The sequence below is a fragment of the Centrocercus urophasianus genome, unplaced genomic scaffold (genome assembly GCF_019232065.1).
Source record: "Centrocercus urophasianus isolate 14NV4802_14NV808 unplaced genomic scaffold, USGS_Curo_1.0 seq_1147, whole genome shotgun sequence".
Lineage (NCBI taxonomy): Eukaryota > Metazoa > Chordata > Aves > Galliformes > Phasianidae > Centrocercus > Centrocercus urophasianus.
The window spans coordinates 10,664-32,327 of record NW_024884306.1 but is presented as its reverse complement, the minus strand read 5'-3'; the positions used below and the strand labels follow the sequence as shown (position 1 = coordinate 32,327).

Sequence of the window (21,664 nt, the reverse complement as noted above, 5' to 3'; positions counted from 1 at the left end):
GATCTAGAGTCCCATGGGCTCTGCTGCAGTTGGACAGGTTGGGCATCGCCAGGCAGACAAGCCTGGGTGGCCCAGCCCTGGAGGTGACCCTGCTCTAACTGTGACAGCATGACAGAGTGTGCATGCCTGCTCCTGAACAGAGGCTGGCAGAGAGCACACATCAGTGCCTTTGTGGTCTCCCTGCTCACATGGAAATAAATCTGAAGTCAAAGACTTGGTAGTTTCCCCGGGGAAAGGGGAGGCTGTGACCTGAGCTCAGCTTTTATCAGGCATTGCTTATAGGAGCTCAGCAGGGAATCAAGAAAAGCGCCATTGTCAGCCCACGAATGGTCAGCCACCCACACGAGACCAGCTTCAGCTGCCCCCACTGCTCTCAAGGCAACCCCGTTAGGTCCGACTCGCCACCACTCACGTGCCCTGTGCCGCCTCCTCTCTGCCCTGGCTCGGCTCTTCCTGGTGCACCACACCTGATGGATGTCCCTCGGCTTCTCCTGACTGAGCTGAAGAGTTCAGCTCCGTCACAAGGGCAGACGTGGCAAGCAGTGGGTCAGTGGCCCCTCAATGTGACAAGGCGCAGTGCTGGCCACCTGGTGACTGCTCCACTGCGTCTTCAACCCTGCAGAGGCTGCTCCAGGGTCAACGGCAGTGTGCGTAGCAGTGAGGCCGTGAGTCCTCCTCTCCTGGGCTGTGACGATGGAACCACACCTCCTCCTGGCCCCCCAAAGGCTGACCAGCGCTCTGTGCACCAGTACAAACACACATCATATGACTACAGAACCTTGATAAGAGATGAAGGTGTTTGCCTGGCTGAGGGGTGGTTTCGACGAGTCCCACTCTGGTTTCAGTCATCCACACCACTTGGATCAACAGAAACATTTGCACTAGAATGCTTTGTTATCAACTGAAACTCTTCTTTGGTTGAAAGAGTGTTGGTTTTTTTGTTTGTTTGTTTGTTTTTGACTGGCTGGTTGGCTGGAATTACTTCATTGTTTTGGAGAAGACAGAAGAAGACCCATAGTAATAAAATCACAGAATAATAGGAGTTGGAAGGGACCTTTGGAGCTCCCACAATCCCCTAAAGCAGTCCTCTGCAGTACGCTGCACATGACAGTGTCCAGACAGTCTTGAATATCTCCAGAGGAAACTCCCCCAACTCTAAGCAGCCTGTTCCAGGGCTCTGGCACCCACAAAGGAAAGAAGTTCTTCCTCATATTTGCACGGATGTTGCAGATTTTCCCTGTTGCCCCTTGTTCTGTTGCTGCACACCACAGAAGAGGAGCCCGGCCCCATCCACTCAACTCCCACACTTGAAGCATTTACAAATAGTGATGAGATTTTCCCCCCCCCCAGCCTTCTTCAGGCGAGCAGCCCCAGGGCTCTCAGCTTTTCTTCATACGGGAGACGCTCCATCACTAAGAGCCCCGAAGCATTACTGCCCCCATCTGAGGCACGGCAGCGCTCAGCTCCTGGGGCCGCACGGACGCTTTCCCCAGCGGGCAGCACACGAGGAGGCCACGGCACTCCCTGAGCTCCATCCCCAGAACACCTATGAGGAGAGGCGGGCCCGAGCCCGGAGGGGGCCCTCAGCAGCCACACGCGGCGGAGGACTCGGAGCTCTCTGCAGGCAGCGGGGCCGGCGGTGGGGCACGGACCGTGAGCTCCGCGACCCGAGCGCGGCCCCGGCGGGACTCCATCACCCAGAATGCACCGCGAGCCTCGCGCCGCTCCCGCCTCCCATTGGCCAGGAGCCGCGCAGAGGCGCGCTCTCCCTCCCCAGGCGCCGGCGCGTGGCTTTTTAGCGGCGAGGCGGAAAGTGGGCGCTCCTCGGAGCGCGATTGGCCGAGGCTGCGGCGCGGCGCGGGCGGTTATTGGCGCGGAGCTGAGGGACGGGACCGGGCGCGAGGCGCGGCGGGCGATGGAGGCGGGCGGCGAGGCGCTGGCCGGGAGCGGGGTCTCGATCTCCTTTCGCTTCCGCTGTGCGCTGCGAGCCCGCGGCCTGCAGGACATCAGCGGCGACGGCGGGGTGCTCAAGGAGCTGCTGCGGCCCGGCACCGGGCAACCCGTGCCGCCGGCTGCCACCGTGGCGGGTACGGTCCCGGTCGGACCGGGCGTGGCGGTGCGGTGCGGTGCCCCGCGGGGCTGCAGGCTCCCCGGCGCCGTGCCGCGGTGCTGCTCGCTCCGTCTGGCCCTGCGGTAGCACGGGAACGAGCAGCCGAGCCCTCGGAGGCTGCCGGTGCCGTTGTCCGCCTCTCCTGGCCGCCTGGCCAGGCCCGGGAGCCCGTTGTGCAGCGCCCTGTTAGCATCAGATCGGACGAACTTCCAGATGCTGTCAGCATACAGCAGTGAGGCTTTCTGCTTCGGGGCTGTGCTGTGCCTTATTGGTTTCTGCAGTGCGTGGGGCAGCCTCTGCCACTTCTCGCAGCTGACAGATTAAACGGAAGGGCGTCTTGACCTGGAGCGGAGCAGGGCTTCCGGGACCCAGCCGTGTTCACAGTACAAAGAAGTTTAAGCTGGAAGCGGTTCCTGTGCAAGGGCCTGATGAGTGTCAGGGGAAGCTCGTTATGGTTTTTCTCCTAAATGAATGACAACTGGAGTTGGCCCTGCAGCACTCAGGCAATAGCAGAGCTCAAGGCCTACATTTTCTCCTTTGTTTTTTTTTTCCTAGGGCTCAAGCTGTGCTTTGAGAACAAGTTTGTTAAGTCCTTCTGCAGATAACTGGAGCATTTTAATTTCTGTGGCTTAAGTTCCCATTCTCCTCCTGCCTGCAGCTCACTAGTTCTTGACATAAAATTGCATCTCTTGTTTAGATAAGAATAAAGGCTTCCAAGCAGCTGTTTTATCTGGTGCTGATGTGACCAGGTTTTTGTTAGTGGTTTGTGCTCCCTCTGCTGTTTTATTTAAAGCATCAGGAAAGAAAAAAGAAAGCATGGTTGCAAAACTGACTGTGAGAGTGCTAGTGACAGCATTGTTACCAGACACAATAACTAAATCTTGCTGTTCTCTCCTACCTGCTCCTTGTTCTGGGTTGTGCAGTGAAGTACTCTGGATATCTGGAGCATATGGATAAGCCCTTCTGCACAAACTGCACCAAGAAGCTCCCGAGGCTGATGAAGCTTGGAGAAGGTAGGTTTGTCCTGGATCTCTCAGGGCTATAATGAGTATCTGTTAAGGCATGTGAATTTAAATGCTGTTTGGTATCTTGAGGATTTTCTTGAAATCTCTTAAGCTTCTGAATGGAATCAGAAAGCCTCCTCCTTGTAGATGGAGGTCAATCCAGAACTGATCACACAACGTGCTGGCAATGAGCAGCAGGGCCCATGCTGTTGGTGGCAGTGTGGGTGGTTTCTGCTGCTGTCCTGAAGCAGTTTCTCATCTCAGTGTTATTAAATCACCCAAGAGGAGTGATTTAACAACAAGAGGAGATGAGGATGTTTGCTGTGTGCTTGTCCCACAGCAGATTGCCTCGTTAATCCAGAGATGAGTTGTGCAGCAGTGTGTGCCTTGAGTTGTAACAGTGGGGAAACTCACCGCTGTATTGATCTGCTACCTGGGATTTCCTCTTAAAGCCTAGAGGAAAATTCTAATTTGGAGCCGGAGATTGGATGCTGGGTTTGGGATTCTCCTGACCTTCTGTTTCTTGTTGTGACAGACATTACGCTGGGGGGTCTGGAAATTGGTGTGCTCACGATGAAGAAGGGAGAGGTGGCAAGGTTTATCTTCGCACCAAATTATGCCTACGGCCAGCAGGGTTGCCTTCCTCTGATCCCCCCAAATGCCACGGTCTTATTTGAAGTGGAGTTGATAGACTTCCTAGACTCTGCTGACTCCGACACGTTCTTTGCGTTGACAGCTGTGAGTTGCTTTAATAAGGCTTGGGGAAAAAACCTGGAAGATAAACATTGCTGTCTTTCCCTTCAGTTGCTGAGGATCATGTGTTACATATGTTTGTTTAATGCAGGAACAGTTATCCAGACTTTGGGCTGCTGGATCCGTGCAGATGCAGACATGTGCCCTTTAAAGCTTATCCTGCACGCCTTGCCCTGTTTACAACCCAGTGCAGGGTGAGGAGCTGGGTGCTGTCTTTGTTTGCTGCACTGTAGTGGAGTCAGTGAAACAAGTTGCATTTATTTTCAGTTTTACCAGAAACCTTAGGGTTTCACTAGAGGGCATCAGCTTCCTGGAAGTTCTCTGCAGTGTCAGAACAGTACCTAGCTGTCTGTTTAAAAACAAAGTTCTTGTGAAGTCTGGAGCATTAAAGTGTCCCCCGCCCCCCACCCTTTGTCTTTGCTTCTTGGCTGCTTTCCCAAGTGCTCCTTCACTGCCCTCCCTCCTCCCTGGTGAGTTACCGTGTTATTGTTAATTCTCCCTTTTCATGTAAGAGGCTTTGGGTTGTAGTTGTGGGTCAGTGATTGGGGCGCATGCTGCAATGCTGATGGATGGAGGCCCTCCTCATTCCCTCACTGCCCTTGCAGAGGCTGCTTTTTCCACACCCAGGCCTGAGATCAAACCATCTGTTGCATGGGGGAGAGCTTACGCCCTAATTTGCTAACTCACCCCTCTCTGGGAGCTGATTCAAACTTCAATATGCAGGGGACAACCTGCCCCTTTTTTGTTGCTGTTCTTTTTTTTCTTTTTCTTTTTTGCTCCTTCTTTGCTGCATCGATGTCCTGAGCTCTGTCAGGCTGGTCATGGAGCCACCCAGGGTGCTGTTACAGCAATGCAGCTTTCCCTGTTGTGCCAGGAATATGTTTTTGTCTTAGCTGTCTGTTCTGTGCTAAGCAGTTGAGAGAGCTGGGCAGAATTTAGGAAGAAATTCCTGCTTTTTTTCCTGCAGGGTCCCTTTGCTTCCTGACTTGTTTTGTAGTACTTCTTACCAAGAGTTACCAGCACAGCAGCAGTGCAGAAGGCTGCTGTGTGTTGGTGACCTGGCTGGATGCTGAAGGGCCTTGGCAACGGTGCAGGACTCTTCTGCCTGTTGTCTCTGCTTGATTTTTTTTTTTTTGCTTGAGCTGAAATTCAGGTATTTCTTTATACAGGAGCAGCAGGATACGTTTCCTCTACAAAAGGTGTTGAAAGTGGCAGACGTGGAGAGAGAGTTTGGCAATTATCTCTTCCGTAAGCAGTGCTTCGAGGGTGCCAAAGACAGATACAAGAGGGTATGACACCAGAAGAAATGTATTTTCCACCCATGGCTTGTCAAAGTGGTGATTTGGTGCTAGCTCACTGTAACAGATACACTTCAGAGATTACAGAACTTCGTCATATATTCAGGCATAGTTCATTATTTAAGAACTGATCTGAGATGCTTGCTGTTGTATGAGCAGCAGTAGTAAATGAAAGAGGAGGACAGCTGGCAGAAATCTGCAGGCCCTTCTTTCAGGCCTGCTCCCTTCTGGCCTCCCAGCTGGGAACGAGAATACTTGGGGTTGGAAGAAGCCTCTGGATTTTGCCTAACCTGTGCTCAAGGTCAGCTGAAGCAGCAGGTTGCCCAGGACCATGTCCATCTAGGAACATCTCCAGGGATGGAGACTCCACAGCCTGTGTAGGGAGTACCTTTTTACTTTGCTGCCTTCTAGTTCCTTGATGGGTTGCTGCAGTCTTGTGACTGAGCTGGCTAGTCATGCTGATAGGCTTGCAGTATATTGAGGAGTTTGATTACCTAGTTAAAAATAATAAGAGAAACATGGATGTAGCTGGCTGATTGGGATGGATTTCTCATGGTCGATTTGTTGTGTGCTAGTTCTTTTCCCTGTCTGCTCAGGCGTACTCCATCCTTGGTCGCAGCCCTTCCAGCGAGGCAGAGCTGTGTCAGATTGATGCTTCCAAGTTGCTGGTGCTCCTGAATCTCTCAATTACCTGCCTGAAGCTGGAATGTCCTGCCCGAGCTCTGATGTATGGGGAAAAAGCCTTGGAGATTGACAAAAGAAATGTCAAGGCGCTGTTCAGGTGTGGCCAGGTGGGCAAAGATAAATTCCTCTGGTAGCCACATCAAGCAGTGATGACTGGCTGTGACAGTCTGACTGGCTGTGTAATAAACTGAGGAGAGCCACTAACTTCTAGGCCAGACCTCCTAAGCTCCTGCAGCAGTTGAGGTGATTTGTCAGCATCTGAAAATCTGCTTCTCAGTAAATCTGTCACACAAATCTCCTCTCGAGGGATTCCTGAGATACCCATATCTGTCTCTGAAATGTTTGTAGTTGTACATATCTCAGTCCTGAAGAGCAGCAGCAAATCTATATTTATCTTTTAATGCATCTGTCTTCTTTCAATGGCAGGCTTGTCTCTGCATGGCAGAATACAAAAAAGCTCGGGACTTCCTGATCAGAGCTCAGCATATAGAGCCGTTTAACCACGATATTAACAACGAACTGAAAAAGCTGGCAAGGTGAGAACTCCCCTCCATTGCTGTGCTTAGACACGCTGAAAACATCCACTGGAAACTACTAAAATACTCTAGTGTTTGTTTAAAAAATTAGTAATAATCAAGAGCCAAAGGTGTTGGGTAAGTGACTTGGGAAAATGCAGAGCGTCTTTTATTGTGGGAAAGGCTGATTCAAGGCTTTGCACACAGAGTGGTTGCAGGTGATATGTGAGAAGCTGTATTCATTTTTTCCGTAGGGTTTCTCAGAGGGAGGGTGTGATCCTCTCCATCTGAGTTAAGTGGGTCAGGCTGATGGCAGGGAGGTGGGGGGCTGCTGAGATGCCTCAAACCCAAGGAGTAGGCTAGCGCTCGAGATCGTGTTCTGAATTAATACGTGATTTTCATTTCCTTTATGATGTGTCAGTTGATTACAGCACCTTTTTGCACTGCAAGTGCTTAGCTGTACAATGCTACAAATACCTTCCCATCTGTGGGAAGATGTTAAAATTGAATTTCTTGCTGCCTTGGTGGTAACAGATGAGCAATCCCAAAAGCAGACTTTCCCTTTGCCCACAGACTGAGTACAGCACAATCCTACCAGCCTTAGTCATGCCCTGCCCCCACAAAAACATGACTAACACTGGCCTCCATCCTCACACTGTTCTTTTGCTTGAAACTGGCAAAAGCAGTAGCTGGTTCCCATAAGTGTGTGCTGTACTTCTGGCACTGTTCATGGACACAGAATGTGAGGAAGTCCTCAGCTTCAGAGATTCCCAAAGCAGCCCTTGAATCGGAGCCCTCTTCTTTTGTGTTGCTGCTAGGCAATAAGGCTTGTAGGGAGCAGTAACATCTCTAATAGGAGGAGTTGATATGGCTTGAGCCAATCTGTAGGCTAAGGATCTTCACCTGGTAACATTCTGGTAGATGGCTGGGCTTGCACGTGCCCTATATATCTGAGTAGACTTTAATACCCTGTGAGGAAACCAAGTCTTCAAATTTGTTCTGTTACATCAGAAATGTGGAGAGCCTGAAATTAAAATTAGCTGCTGGTCTGAAAATGTGCAGTAAAATACTTCTATTGAACCTCATTTGTCCCCGGTACCTTGCTACCAAACTGCTAGGTGAACACCTGCTTATCAGAGTTCTGGATGGCTGGGTAGATGGAGTAGTTGGAGGCTTGGCTTGTGGGTGGTGTCCAGGTGCAAGAAGTGCAAGAAGACCTGATCCAAAAGCCTCAAACATTCTCTTAGGTTCATTCAAAGTATGTTGGCTGGTAGGAGAAAAGTCTGGCTAATCACTGAGCTTCTTCTGCCAGGAAGCAACAAGGCATTCTGCCTTCAGGGAAGCAGCAGGAAAGCTTGTCAGCTCAGACTCTAGAGACAGCAGCAGGTACTACTAACGTGTGTTACAGTGAGCTGAGTGTGCACTGAGCGTCTCTTGTCTTGGAGCTTCTGCTTTGCTGCCAGTTAAAATTGGTGTATTTCTTGCTTTTACAATGACAAAAAATGGAATTAATATAAAATAGATGGAGACAACAGTACAGAGTGTTGTTAGTCATGACGTACCTCAGTCTGGATCTCTGTAACGTTACCAAAATGCCTTGCTTGTGAAAGCCTGTGATGTGATCTGACAGATGCTTCAGAAACTGCATATGAATTGAAATTCTGTTTTAAGAGCTTTTTACTTCCTTACTGAATGCACTTAAACTTTGCAAAAAGGAATGTTGTTTGTTAATCAACAGCTACCTTCAGCTGCATGAACGGAACTTTGGCAAGAACCTGCTAACAGCTAAGCTGGGCTCTTGGCAAAGTTCACCTTCACCAGAGAGAGACAGGCAGAGTCCTGGGCGAGGACCTTATGGAACTTGTCTGGTATCAACTGCAGTGGTACAAATTCTGATGCTGCCTTTGGTGACTTTTTAGAGGACACGGTTTGTATCAAATATGAAATAACATAGAGTTGTTCTGACATCTGGCTTGAAATTGTGCCTCTGGGTGAGGAATTCTTGGATTCCTGCTTTGGTAGGCTTGTGAGCATGTGTCATCCAGTCTAGGCGCACATCACTGATCTTCTTATTGTGGGCACTTACGACAACATCTGCCTGCAGGACTTCACAGCAGAGATGTCATGAGCTCAAGTTGCACTGAATGATACCCTTCAAAGTTGTGGACACACAGGTAGTGTTCATGGGGGGCTGAGAGAGCATTAGCCAGCACCACCTTCTGCTGTTTCTGCTGTTGCAACAAAAACTTTGCTTTTGACCATATAAGGTAGCAGATGCAGTAAAGCTGTCTTTTGGGCAGCCATTGATCCCTGGGGCAGTGCTGAGCTGAGTCACCTTCTGCTCAGAGATTCCTCACCAGTGAGGCTTCGTTGCCTGCAAGGTGGAGTGTGGGGTGCGGGGACGCCGTGCTGCTTGCTGCCACTGCTGGGGCTGCCAGAAGCAGTGATTCACGTGGAGTGGTCTGCATAGCTTGTGCCATGTAAATGGGATGCTGGCAGGATGCATTTGTCCTACTATCTACATAGTCTGGACACGCAGCCTACTGTCCCTTCCACGTCCTCTGCCTGGATTTGTGGGGTCAGTGGTAGATCACCATTAGCAGTAGTTTGCTGAACAGTGGAGCACCTGCATTGTGTCCTGCTGGGCCCTGTAATGGCTTGCATGAGGAACGGTGCAGATGATGGGCACCACAGGAGGGCTTTGAGTACAGGTGGGAGTTCTGCATCACCGTGTGCTTGCAAAGATGCTTGCAGAAAGCATCTGACTACCAGAGGTCAAATGCTCCTACTACCTAATAGATACCAGCAGAGAAGAGGCTCAGGGTCTGGTGATAAGACAAAATTCATGTCATGGCAGAAAGAAAGGGGGGGGAGGAACTGCTCCCTCTTCCAGCAGCACTAGGCTAGTTGCCTTGAAAGTCTAAACATGTATGTATTTTTTTCTGACTGTGCTGCTGATGGTTTGATGGGCAGTCTGCAGCTCTCAACTCCGTATTTGTGCTCTACTTTCCAGCTGCTACAGAGACTACTTGGACAAGGAGAAAAAAATGTGCTGCCGAATGCTTGCTGCTCTCAACTCTTCTTCGTGACCAGGAATAAAGGTACTCAGCTCCTGAAAAAGTTTGAGGTCTCCTAAAGCCATGCAATTCTTGGGCTGGGCTTTGTGGTGGGGAACACACTTTTCTTCTGTGTAGGAGGATTTTGGAGGCATAATACAAGTTAATGAGAATACAGAGAGGGGAAGGGCAGGATGGCAGTGTGAAACCCAACTGTACCGTGTGCTTGGGGGATCCTTTCTGCCAGGCAGGCTAGAATGGGACGGGAACCTGAAACTGGCAGCACTTGAATAAGTTTATTTTTTTTTTCGTTTCCTGTGCTGCTCATCCCAGTTATTCCTTGTCAGAGCCAAGGGCAGAAATAGCTGTGTAGTCTTGTTTCTCTGCCAATTAAAAGAAACAAAAAAAAAAAATTGTTCCTGTCAAACTTAAAAATTGGATTTCCTCCTCCCCTCCAGCACTCCTGTCTGGAGCTGTTGGAATGCCTTACTTCAGAAAAACCTAAATATTTTATTTCTGGGTTTTGATTTTTTGCTTTTTAAAAATTTTTTTTTTTTTTAAATATTAAAAAACCTGTTTGTATAGAATATTTCAAATAGGTGTTTTGGACTCTTTAAAAAGCCTTAAATCCTGAAGCAAAATTGACAGGTTTATAAATGCACAAAGGCTCTTTGATCATTGTTTTTTTTTCTTTTTTTTTTTTTTGTCAAAACCTTTGGAGGGGGTGCAGGGGGGACTGGAAGTCTGCGCTGGTCTCTCGCCTCGGGGTGAGCCCTAGGGAGAGGGTTGTGGAAAATGACAGCAGCCTTCTGTCAGAAGGCATCAGCAGCTCGGGGCCGTCAGAGGTGGCTGCCATTCCATCTCAAACAATGCAGGCAGTATCCTTCTTCCTTCTGAAAATGAGTATGAGCAGCTTTTCCATCACTGGCAGCGCTGAGCGCAGGATGCAGCTGTGCTGTTTTAAGGTCAGCTCTTTCTCTTGTCTGTGGCTGCGAGGAAGCCACCCCGTATTTGAGGGAGAGGTCTGACTGAGCGGCTGCTTCCCAAAGCAGTGCATCCCCTCCCAGCTGGATGTGCTCCTTGCTGCAGCCCTCTCTCTCCTGCCCTCCGCTCGTGGCTGCTTGTTGCGAGCTGCCTCAGCGCACAGATCATTCTGCTATGGGTTGGGGATGAGACTGTCATCTCTGCACCGCCCCAGGCTGTGCTTTGGGATGGGGGGCTATGCCCGATTTGTGCAGGAAGCCCACAGTGTGGGTTTGGCAGGGAGACTCTCAGAATTCTAGAGATTCTGTAGATACTTGCAGTGTGAAGGCCTGCAGGACTTGCAGAGATGGGGAAAGGCAAAAGGGAAGCTTAAAGATGAAGCCGATGTGCCCATCAGCCAGATTTTCTCCATGGCTTCTGCTGATGCAGCCCTTCCCTGGAGCTCTGCCTCCTTTCACAGCTGTGTGACAGCTGTCAGTCAGATTGCTGGCCTTTGAAATTAAGTTTAGTTGAAGCATTTTGGTTTTTTTAGTCTTCCAGACAAATTTACATCACTGAGACCTACATAACAATCCACTGTTAATTCCTTGTGAGAAAGATCTCTTTTGCTGGAGAAAAAAAAAAGTCATTACGTATTCAGAGAGGAGCACAGCAGCTCCTGCTCCAAAGGCACAGCTAACTATCCAGAACTGAGGCAGAACATTCCTTAGTGTTTTCTGACAAGTTTGCACCAGTTCAGTTTAGGGCACAAGCTGTTCTCAGTCGCTCTGGCAGCCGCCTTTGATCCGTGCAGTGAGCGGATGGGCAGTGGGCTGTGCTGGGAGCTGGTGGCTGATGATCGGTGGAATCGCACCGCTGTGCAAAACCTCTGTGTGCAGCGGTTGGCAGGTGGTGCTGAGTTGGTCTGGCCCCACGGCCACCTTACCAGCTACATGACTCACAGCTGGAATTGGGCATTTGCTCCCCCTGACTCCCTGCGGTGTTTTGCTGGCTCAGCTCTCCTATCCAAGGGGCTTTGCTGATTTTTTTTCAGTGAGATTTGCAGTGGCTGCTTTGGTTCAGGGACAAATGGGTTCATTCGTCTGTGGTGGGTAATCCAGGGCTCTGCTGTGTTTTCCATAATACTGCTCAGAACCAGACACACCTGAATACAGTCACTCTGCCCAGTATTTCTGTCTCTCTCACTGTAGAGTCTATTCCTGGAATTACATCTTGCTCAGAGCACACTTTCTTCCTCTTTAGTGGAATTTCAAGTCAGAAGAAGCATCTTTGGTGAAATGAGGCCACCTGTGATGCTTCCTAGGGGAATTCACAAATACTAAGCAGTAGAATCAGAAATATAAACACTTTCTTAAATCTTTCCTTCAGTAGTCCCCTGCAAACACAGTGTTTTGGGGTCTTATGCCTGCCCTTCTTCAGGTCTGAGCTATTTGCTTGCCTCTATCTTCTGTAGTGCAGCATAAATCAAGCCAGGTTACCTGGCATGGCTGAAAGCCCCCTTTGGAGCACCCTAAGCTGGATGGACTGAGATCACTGCCTCAGTAGATTTCTTTGTTGCAGTGGAAAACGCAGGCTTTTGGTGACAGGCTTTTAAACGCCACAAGATAATGGAACTTGTCTTTGTGCAGTTGTGGTCCTTCCAGATGAAGAGAACTTAATCATGAGATGCGGGTACGGATTTTGTGGAGATGCCTACATCCTCATAGCAAGTCTATGGGAGTTTAATCCCAAAAAGACTTCTTTTAATTAAAGGTGGGCCAAGGCTGAAAGCGTGCTTCTAATGTGTATCAGAATTCCAGCAGACAGGAGAAGTGGTCTCAGTAGCTGACAGCATACGGGGAATTGTTCCAGTGAAAACAAACAATACTGAAATCATGGCAGGAAGCTATGAGGTCGAACTTGAGACTGCTGCGAACAGCAGGATCTAGCAATTCTGAAGCCATTAATTGGTGAGAATTGGCTGCAGAACTGGGGCTGTGTCATCAGGTAGAAGAGACTATAATTGGAGTTAAAAATCAGCAGCAGTTGCTAGTTAAACTGACCTAATAGTCTAAAAGAGACTGGCAAATAAACTGAGGCATGTGTGCATAATAGAGTCGCAGCTCGTGCCTTGGGGAGGCTCCAGACTTTGAGCAGACAGCAGCTTGCTCCTTCCCCTCCTGCTCTCCCCTATCACAGAGCTGAAGATCTAAGATGTGCCTCCTGCTGATACTGTCCTTGCCCACTGTGTGAGGCTGAACAGCAGAGAAACAGCAATTTTGCTTCTCTAGAATACACACACTGCTGTAGCACTGGGATGTCCTGTGCTGCAAAGGAAACTGTTAAGCACTGCTTTATGCTGAGCATTGCTGGAGCTAGTGCAGAGGCTTGGAGGATGACTTCAGTGAGCATTCTCCTTGCTAAGCAGAGGGAGGAGGAAAGCTTTAAAAAGGTGGTTGGGTATTCTGGGATGCTTTGGTGGGGGTTTTGTCTGGAAGTTTTTACCCCCCTCTGGGTCTTCCTTCCTGTAGCATCTTCTTCTTTTTTTAATTTCAGAGGAGTTCTGCAGTTTATATCTGCAGTAATGCTCATCTCCCAGAGAGGTACCACAGCTATGCTTGGGCCTCTTCTAGAGACCAGCAGTGGGGAAATGATTCTACTGGCTCCATGCACAAGGTATGGAGGGAACAGAGGACAGGGACCAGAAGGAAACAGCTGCATGCTCCTGTGCTCTTTGAACCCTGGTAGCACAGGAGGGCTCGGTTACAGAGGTCCTTGGTGAGGGCACTTGGTGTGCTGGGTTGGTGTTGCCTGTGCTGGCAGGAAGACCTGGGCAGTGTCTTGCAGTGCCCTGCTGTGCCCGTGTTCCAAGGTGAGGTGGTGAAATTCAGCCTCTACAGAACGGTGCCTCAAGGCCCAGCCCAGCACTGTCTGCCCTGAAACTTTGTGAGCATCTAAAGCCTGGTGTTTCGCTGTGTGTGCTCGACCCTGGGCCACCTGGTAAGGTAGGAAGGAATGCATGGCTGTGCTCCTCAAGCTCCTGTCTATCTGCTCTGCACACTTACTCTAGAAAGGGATGGCTGAGCCCTGCTGGATATTCCTATTCTGCACTTCTTTTTTATTACTTTAGCCAGCAGCAGGAAGATAAAACGCACTAAATTGTCTGCTGCTGTTACAGATCAGTGGATAGTGAAAAAGGTGCTGGATTCTTTTCATCATATTTATCATGGAGTTAAAGTTCGAAGAGAATGGACAATGTGTAGGATGTGAATGTCTTTACACAGGAAATTTTATTTTTGCAGAATCTTCAGAGTTAGTGCCCTTCAATTCCAGCAGCAAGGAGATGGAGGAGCTTAAAATAACTGCATCTATGAAACATGACTTTTAAAGTCTCCTTTCTCTACCTCTCATGTTTCAGTTGTACAAAGCACGAGTAAAAATGTTTTGTTACCGTGGCGAGTATAAAGGCAAATAGGATAAACCTACCTAAAGCAATTAGCAACCAAAGAAACAGATTTTGGATGGCAGCCTGCTGCAGGTGCCAGTGACTCGTGCCTGAGGTCAGATTACTGCTTAATTGTGCTGTTGTTGAGGCACAGAAGCCCCCAATGCCACTTAGTCCTTGTAGCAGCTCTCCCTGGGCTCTTGCCATCCCATACAGGCACAGCTGGCGTGCCTGGCTACCAGCCCTGCTGATCTGGAGCACTTCAGACACATCTTTATCCTATCTGTTTCTTTTAATCTTACATCTGGGGATTTAAATGTGTCATGCGCATCCTTAGACAGCAAAACAAAGGATCCTTTTCCATATTCTCTTGTGTGCTGTTCTTCTAGTCTGGTTTCTTGGAGAAGCATTTGGGCGTGGAGATCTGAGCTCAGAGGATGCTTTTCACTCCTTTTGTAGTTCAGTGGTAAGTTATCCTGAGCAGAAACACAAAGGGGCTTAATCCTCTGCGTGGCTGTGCTGCTGTACCCACATGTGCTGCCTGCACCAGGGCAGGTTGCTGTCATTGGTGTCCCGCTGTCTCAGGACTGGTGGGGCTCACAGTGCAGCAGAGGGTAATTCCAATACAAGAGAAGGGGGAAAAAAACCTTCAGATGATAGTGGTGCACACCACACAATGATGGCTGATGTATTTATCTGTTAGTAGCCTTCCAAGTATTACAGGCTTATTCCACAAACACAATGTTTAATGTGTTTAAATGAAGCTACAAACTTTTATTGTCCAGATGGCTGCAATGCTGAAGGCCCCCAGAAATGTTTTTTTTGCTTTTGGGAGGGCTGTTTGCTTAAGACACTAGGAGTGCCTTGGCTCTACTTTGAGTCAGTTTGCAGATCTGTAGAGTTATTTGCAGTAAGGGAAATGTGACCTTCATGTGCCTGTCCCAGTGCCCACACTGCTTTATCAGGGAACTGGTGATTTGACAGAATGCTGAGCATTACTGACATGAAAATTTGAGCTTTTGAAGGACTGGGAGCTACTGTAAGGAACAGTTTCAGCCCAGGCTTGCTAAATTAAGTCCTTCCTAAGTCACAAGTAGGTGTTGAAGAGTTCATCCCTTCCTTTCACCCTCTTGTAATTGCCCCTCTTATGAGACATCTTGCTCTCTGAGGAAGTGTTGTTGCTCTGTCTGGGTGCTGTTTGAAGGGGTTTCCTTTTTTTGGAAATGCTTGGGAAAGTGCTTCTCTTCCTGCACTTCTCTGCGTTAGGATTCCTTGGCACACAGTAGATCTGAGCAGACTTGACAGACCCTCTCTCTGGCACCTTAGATTCAGGTCATCAGTATTCAATCTCTCTGAAGTCAGATGTTGCTAACAGTCTGCTTCATTCTTCCTTCCACTGAACTCTCTGTCTACACACTGTGCTGGAGACTCATGGTGGATCCTTTGCAGAGCCGAGGATTATAATGGATCAGCTAGCAAAAAACATATCCTAAGGGAAAAAAAATGCATAAGCACAGATGTTCAGTTGACACCGGAGGTTTGTATGGCTTTATTATACGAACAAGGAATAGAGAATCTTCTTGTACCTTCACCCTTGAGTGCTGACATCGCTTGCACCTGTAGTGGGCTGTTCCAGGCAGCTGCTGGGGTCTTCTCTTATCTTTCTCTTCACGACCTGGAGAGTCTCTGAGCTTCTGCACGCTCGTGTGCTACCTGAAGGTAGGCTTCACTTGGCTGTGAAAGTGAGTCCACTTGAAGCACTAACAGCTGGACATCCCTACATTACATCTGAGTGAGGCAAATGGTGTATGGCTGACTGCAGAACTGCTTGCACAGACAGTAGACAAGTGGTGTCCTAATTAGGTAACTTTCTGAAGGCGTGCTGAATGTGCACCAGTGATGGTGATGTGTGGCATTCCCTCTAATAATTGTCCTGACAAACCATGATAGCCTGGTGGTGTCGATGGCCCTTTCTTCTCGTCCTGTCAGGGTGGGTTGCCCAGTACATCCTGTTATCAGCGGGCTGATAGCAAGCAGGCTGTAGCTAGGCTTTGTTCTTGCCTTCAGAAGAGCTGCAGCATGTCAGTAACCTCTTGTGGGCTCCACATGATGCTTTTCAGAAGGAGCTCGTTCACCTCTCGGTGGCAGCCGTTTTCCTCCAGGCTGTCATTTCGGAGTGGCAGTTCTTTTTGGACTTGTCAGGTCTTGAATGAAGTGCACTTCTCAGGCAATTGCTGTTCAAGAAGGTTTTAGCTTCTTTGCTGATCCATGCTCCAAAAGTGAGCGTGTAACGTGCTCTTCCAGAGTGCTGGAGTTAAGACGTGCTGCCTTCCCGATTAACAAGTCAAGCTTTCTTTTCTTCCCTGTAGCGACCACAAAGTTTGAGCTGAAGTGCTGAAAGTGAGATGTTCTGCTTTGTGTTGGCAGCACCTGGAGGCTGCATTTCTCTGCAGGTAGCTGCTGGCTCTGGGATGGATCAGCCAGACCAACCTCCCGGCCTGTCTGCCCTCCACAAAGCCGACAACTCGACTGCTTCTCTTGAGAAGTGCCTTCTCACTGGGGTTATGAGTTAGGAGTTAGGAGCTGCTGCTGCACTGAGGTTATGAGCACAGTTAGGAGCTGCTGCTTCAAAGTGTGGGTTTCCCAGGGGCTGAACTGGTGGGAGCTTCTTCCCAGCCTCCCCATGCTTTGGCATAAATATTGCCTGCTGTGCTTGGTGCCTACACAAGTGCTTTCATACAGCTCTTCTGGAGACTCAGCTGGGAAGGAGATAGCCACGGTGCTTTATGCAAGAAAGCAGCTTAAACAAATTTTAAAGCCTTAGTTAAACATTAACAGTTAATTATGGCTTTGATGCAGAGTAAAGGCGATTGTGATTATGAATGACCTGTGACCTGGCATGTTGTTTGCTGTAAATCGAGGCTCAGCTGCCTTGTCTTTCCCAAGCATGAATTAAAATAGCTGGTAGCGACAGACTTCTGTCTGAACTTCAAAGCGAGCGCCTGCGTTTCTGCTGCGTGTGGCTGAGCTGCTGCCAACCTGCTTTTAAGGGAAGGAAACAAACGTTGGAGCGGAGCCCTGCTTGCAGCGTGCGGCTCCTCTACCTGCAGGAGCTGTGGGGGCTTTGAACGCCGCCCAGCGCGCTGCGTCTCCAGGGCTGAGCGCTTCCCTTCCGCTCCTCTTCTGGCTGCGTCGCCATCAGGTGCACATGGAAGAGGTGAACTGATCAAACGCTCCTTGAGATGGCTTTAGGGTTTCAGATTGAATATATATACATATTTTTAATTAGCTCCGTGTAAAGACTCTTACTGCTTCAAATAGCAGCCATGAAACCAGCAGCCTGGCAGTTTGATCCTTTGTTTTTCCTGGTGCACAGGAAATCTCAGTAGCTGTAGGTTTTAGACCCAGCTACACACCCCAACCACAACTAACAGCCTGCGGAAACATCAAGTGATTATCTTCTAAGTATGCCTATCAGGGACACATGAAAGGAAGTGCTGTGTGGGTACAGTATTAGACTAACAAGTAGCAGAGCAGTCGGTTGCATTTTAACAGGAGCAAAGATGCTTTTCTCTAATAAAGCAGAGGATGCCACAGCACAAGTTAAGGAATTTTGTTCACGTGAGAAACCTTTCTTTCCTTATCCTAGTTGCTACAACTGCTGTGAAATGGAGAAATGACTTCAGCATTTTTATCTCTTCAATTTTCAAAGAGAAGATCAGTTGCAGGGCCCTCTAGTAGTTCTCTTTCTGAATAAACTTTGTCTCCCCATTCTCCTGGTTAGGGTAGGTGCTTGATAGAACTTGCCAGCCCAAAGCTGGGTGTAACACAAGCTACTCACAGCAAGCTCTTGATTTTTGGAAGGTTTGGTGATAAAAATGGGGCTGTAACATGGGATTTCATGAGTCTGAGTGAACCAGGGTGGTGACTGTGATGGTGGTGGCTGTTTCTTGATGCTGTGAATCCTATTTTGTGCTAGGCTAGCAATCTACTGCTGGTGTATTTATGACAGTCTTGAAAGTTGCTTCGCTGTTCTATGTGACTAGGTGATCTTGCAGGTCATTTCCAACCTTGTGACTCCATGATCCTTTTGTTATCCCAAGGTGTATTTGGGGGCAGCCTCAGATAGGGGTGGACTCTTTTCTGGCTGGGTCATGTGAGCCATGGGCTCTGAGCATACTGGCTGAATGAAGCCCGGATTCTTCAAGGTCGTTGGGGTAAAGTGGGTAACCCAATCAATCTCACAGCTCGCTCTGCTATGAACATGTTATGGACTGGAGACCAATTCCTTGCAGTCTTAACTGTCCTGTGATACTGTGGTGCAAGAGCAAAATAGTTGCTTTCCAAGAATATAAAGTGAGGTCTGTATTTTGAGCATCGTGTGGTGTTTTGCCGCCTTATCTTTTAGCAGGTAAATGTCTGTTTTCCTGTGACTGCTTTTTAGCCTTCTGGTTAGCACTCTGTAAGTTGATATCCCCTCAGGAGCAGGCTTCCTTATTTTGCTGCTAGTAACTTGATTTTAATTTGCAGACATCACCGTTGCATCTGAGCTGGCTGAACAAGCTCAAGAGGCTGTAGCTCCTGAGAAAGCAGCAGAAGTTGGACTGGGCTGCCAGAATTCTTGAACTGAAAGGTGGTGGGGATGTACATCTTCCTGGTGACTCTCAGGACTTCTGTAGGAAACAGATAATGAGTTACCTTATGGAGAAGGTTCCAAGGATTTTGTCTTTATATTAGTGTTAATTTTTTCCTTTCCTTCCACTGTTCAACCTATAAATGCTGGAGGGATGAATCTGACTTCTCAGCAGTGTTTCAGTATCATCTACACTGAGACAAATCATGGGAACTTGTCAGGATTCTGTTGTGAGTGATCTCAGGCCAGGGAGCAGGAGGTGCTGGGGCTCTCTGCAAAGGGACAGGGTGGTTGGAAGAGGCACTGGAGAAGCAGGTGAGCTTTTGGTAGTAAGGTCAGTGCTGTGGAATTGTAGCCACATCTGTGAGGCAGATCTGAGTGATGAGCACTGAACCCAAGAGGTTCCCCTTTGAAATATAGAGGAAAGAAAATCACAGCTTAGGGGTAGGTCTGGCTTATATCCAGAGAAAACCTGTGCATAGATACTGCTTTCCTTCCAGTGACCTTAAAGAGCTGGATGGGTGGGGTGGGAGCTGCAGGTGAGAGATGGAGGCTTTTCTGGGGGCAGGCTCTGCCATCTTAGAGTGTGCCTGGACTCCAGGGCTGGTAAAGACCCAAATACAAATGAGAGTGGTGGGTGAGGGGTGCTAGCAAAGAGCAAAATGTTGGGAGCACTGTGTTCCTTGGCACGCTGCACGTGCTGTCATGTTGTGGCTGGGCCTCCTGGAGGTAATGGCCCTTGCAAAGAATGATTTGACCAAGGGAGGAAGGTGCAGGGAGAAGCAATAGAAGTCTCAGAGGGGAAGGGTGAATCTGGGAGAAAGAGGACTGGCTTCTCAAAGCCAAAGAGGAAACGTCCAGGTACCAGGCTTCTCAGAAGGCAGCTGGAAAAATGCAGGCTAGTGTGTATCATGGGTCACCCGGTATGGGAAGGGAGATGACCTGAAGGGCCCTTCTGGGCTCTTTGCAGTGAGCTTGCTGTTTTTGAATTCTTATTACTTAACACTCAGTTTCTTACAAGTCTAAAGTGAGGAAATTGAATTAATTTTATGGGAACGCCACCGTGCCTGATCCACTTGCACTGATCTACAGAACTCTTGGATGACTCTTTCAGGGGCACTGTAGAGACGTGCTAGCAATGTTTGGAGCTGCTGCAATGGAGTAACACGTACAGCGTTTCCTGTGGGAATGATGACTGTAGTCTTTGTTATCCTAGGACTTCTCCAGCTGACAAAAGGAACGGTCCTTGGGCAAAAAGGAGACCTGTCCCTGGGCATGTGGAGGGTGTGATGTTGGATCTGTGTGTTTTGGGAGAAGCACGACGTGGAGGTCCTCGTGGTGTGTGCACAGCGTGGTTTTCCTGAATTTGGTTTATTTAGCAATTCTAGGGCTGTTTGTAGAAGAACCGAGCCCTTTATTCTTCCATGAACATTCCTTGAACGTTCCTGACATCCTACCTCTTGCAGATTATGGGCTGCTTTAAGGGAATCTGAAAGTACAAGTAGGATGCCATGAGGTTTTGTATTGCTTATACAGATTGTTCTTTAAAAGGTTATGTTTAATATTGTTTTTGTTCTGAGAAAATAAACCGATCTGAGAACTAGTGCTGGCAGGACTTGTGCCAGTTTATTGTGCAAGAGTGATTAATGTCTCTTTCAGTGTAAGGAACTGGAATTTGGAAATAGAGTCCAGTTTGTTAATGCAGCTAACTGCTTGGGCAACAGCATGCTATGCTCTTTGTTTTGGCTGAACATTCCAGTGAGTGTTAATACTATATTTCAAATTACCTCAGAATACCATCTTTTCCCCTTCAAATATTGCTGACTTTACTAGCGTTGATCAAGTTGGTTTCCTTTTGGAGCAGAACACGCCGTGTTCCCCCTGCATCATTCTGAACGCAGGCACGGCTGAGCTGATAAATGCAAAACCTCTTGGTGAGGTGGCAGCGAGGCAGTGTAGAAGCTGCAAGAAGCCACGTGGATTCTGCAAAGAAGGAACCTGGTAACACAGAACACTGTTTTAGTGATATTTCTCCCATCCGTGTTTGACTAGTTTGGATAATGTCTTCTAAGCATAATTCAGTGCCTTGTTGTTGACTTGCAGGGCAGGGAGAGTTGCCTGTGGTCAGTGTGTGTTCCAAGGTGGCCTCTTGCCAGGAGAGAAACGTCTGAAGTGCTCTTGTTTTCCCCAGTTCTGCCGACATCTTTATGGCTTTTTGGACTCAATACCACCACGCTCTGATGGTATCTTAAAATAAAATGCCCTCTTGGTAGGACATACTGGAGAGGAAAAAAAAAAAAAAAAGAAAGAAAAAAAAAAACCCAACAGTTGGGAAATCTTGAGTTGGCAGCAGCCTGCAAGCACACTTTGGAGCTCTCTGCCTGTTGTAGTCCTCTGTGCTTCTGGAGAACCATCTTGATCTCTGAGAGGGGTGCTCAGATCCTGCCACACTGCTTAGCAGGAGGAAAGCAGATCAAAGGGGAACGTGGGCTTTGGGTTTCTTATGGTTTCCTTAAGAACATAAGGAGCTGCCCGTTCCTCTGTGCTGATTAATACTGCTTTTTGTCAGACCAGCTTTTTCCAAAAGCCTCCAAGAGTATAAACAGGAAGGTGGAGGGGAAGGAGAGTTCTATAATACTAATTATCTTAATTATAGAGTGCAGGGCTTCATCTCGTTGCAGGAGTTTTGATGTGCAGTGATAACACACAACTGAAAAAAGCAAGCGTTGCGTGGAAGGCTGTAACTGAGCTGCTGCCCAGCTCAGAGCCCTGGCAGGTGACAGGCCTGGGCTTCACTGGAGAAGCGTGGCTGCTTTCCTGTGTTTGGGTTCCTGTAGCCGTGTGTGTGCTTCCAGCTGCTCTGCCCACAGACGGCACAGCAGCCCTGTGTGCTGTCCTTGCCTTGCCATGTCCCGTCCCCTTTTGGTTCCCAGCACCAGCGCCTTGCTGGTTCCTCTTTGCAGGGCCGACACTAGATGGCAATGCCTCCCTCGTAATACTGCAGCACGGCAGGAATCCCGGGGTTTGTTTTTGATGGGCTCTATCATGGATAGTAGTCCTTTTCTGCACAGATTGCTCCACTGGCTTCCTTGCGTTGGAAGCTGATGCCAGTTTCCAATGTGAAGCAGAGGATTGTGTTTCATGACAGATAGGATGAGATGGGAGACCTGAGGGCAGACGTGTGGCAGAGTTCTCCAGCTCAA

The 21,664-nt window shown here is 48.6% G+C and overlaps 1 protein-coding gene across 1 annotated transcript; it reads left to right on the top strand.

Moving 5' to 3' along the window:
• Positions 1 to 1,915: 1,915 nt before the first annotated feature.
• Positions 1,916 to 19,972, top strand: FKBP6 (FKBP prolyl isomerase family member 6 (inactive)). The gene is made up of 8 exons (XM_042809295.1): positions 1,916 to 2,087; positions 3,034 to 3,123; positions 3,650 to 3,852; positions 5,037 to 5,156; positions 5,762 to 5,956; positions 6,276 to 6,385; positions 9,378 to 9,465; positions 19,678 to 19,972. Exons 1-7 carry the CDS (start codon positions 1,916 to 1,918, stop codon positions 9,451 to 9,453), a joined length of 966 nt encoding a protein of 321 aa, XP_042665229.1. The 3' UTR covers positions 9,454 to 9,465; positions 19,678 to 19,972.
• Positions 19,973 to 21,664: the final 1,692 nt, after the last annotated feature.

Bases quoted from the DNA above. Each gene is read 5' to 3' on its own strand.
- FKBP6 (XM_042809295.1), top strand. From the start codon at position 1,916: ATGGAGGCGGGCGGCGAGGCGCTGGCCGGGAGCGGGGTCTCGATCTCC. The intron at 3,124-3,649 runs GTAGGTTTGTCC...TTGTTGTGACAG, and splicing joins GCTGATGAAGCTTGGAGAAG to ACATTACGCTGGGGGGTCTG. The intron at 3,853-5,036 runs GTGAGTTGCTTT...TTCTTTATACAG, and splicing joins CGTTCTTTGCGTTGACAGCT to GAGCAGCAGGATACGTTTCC.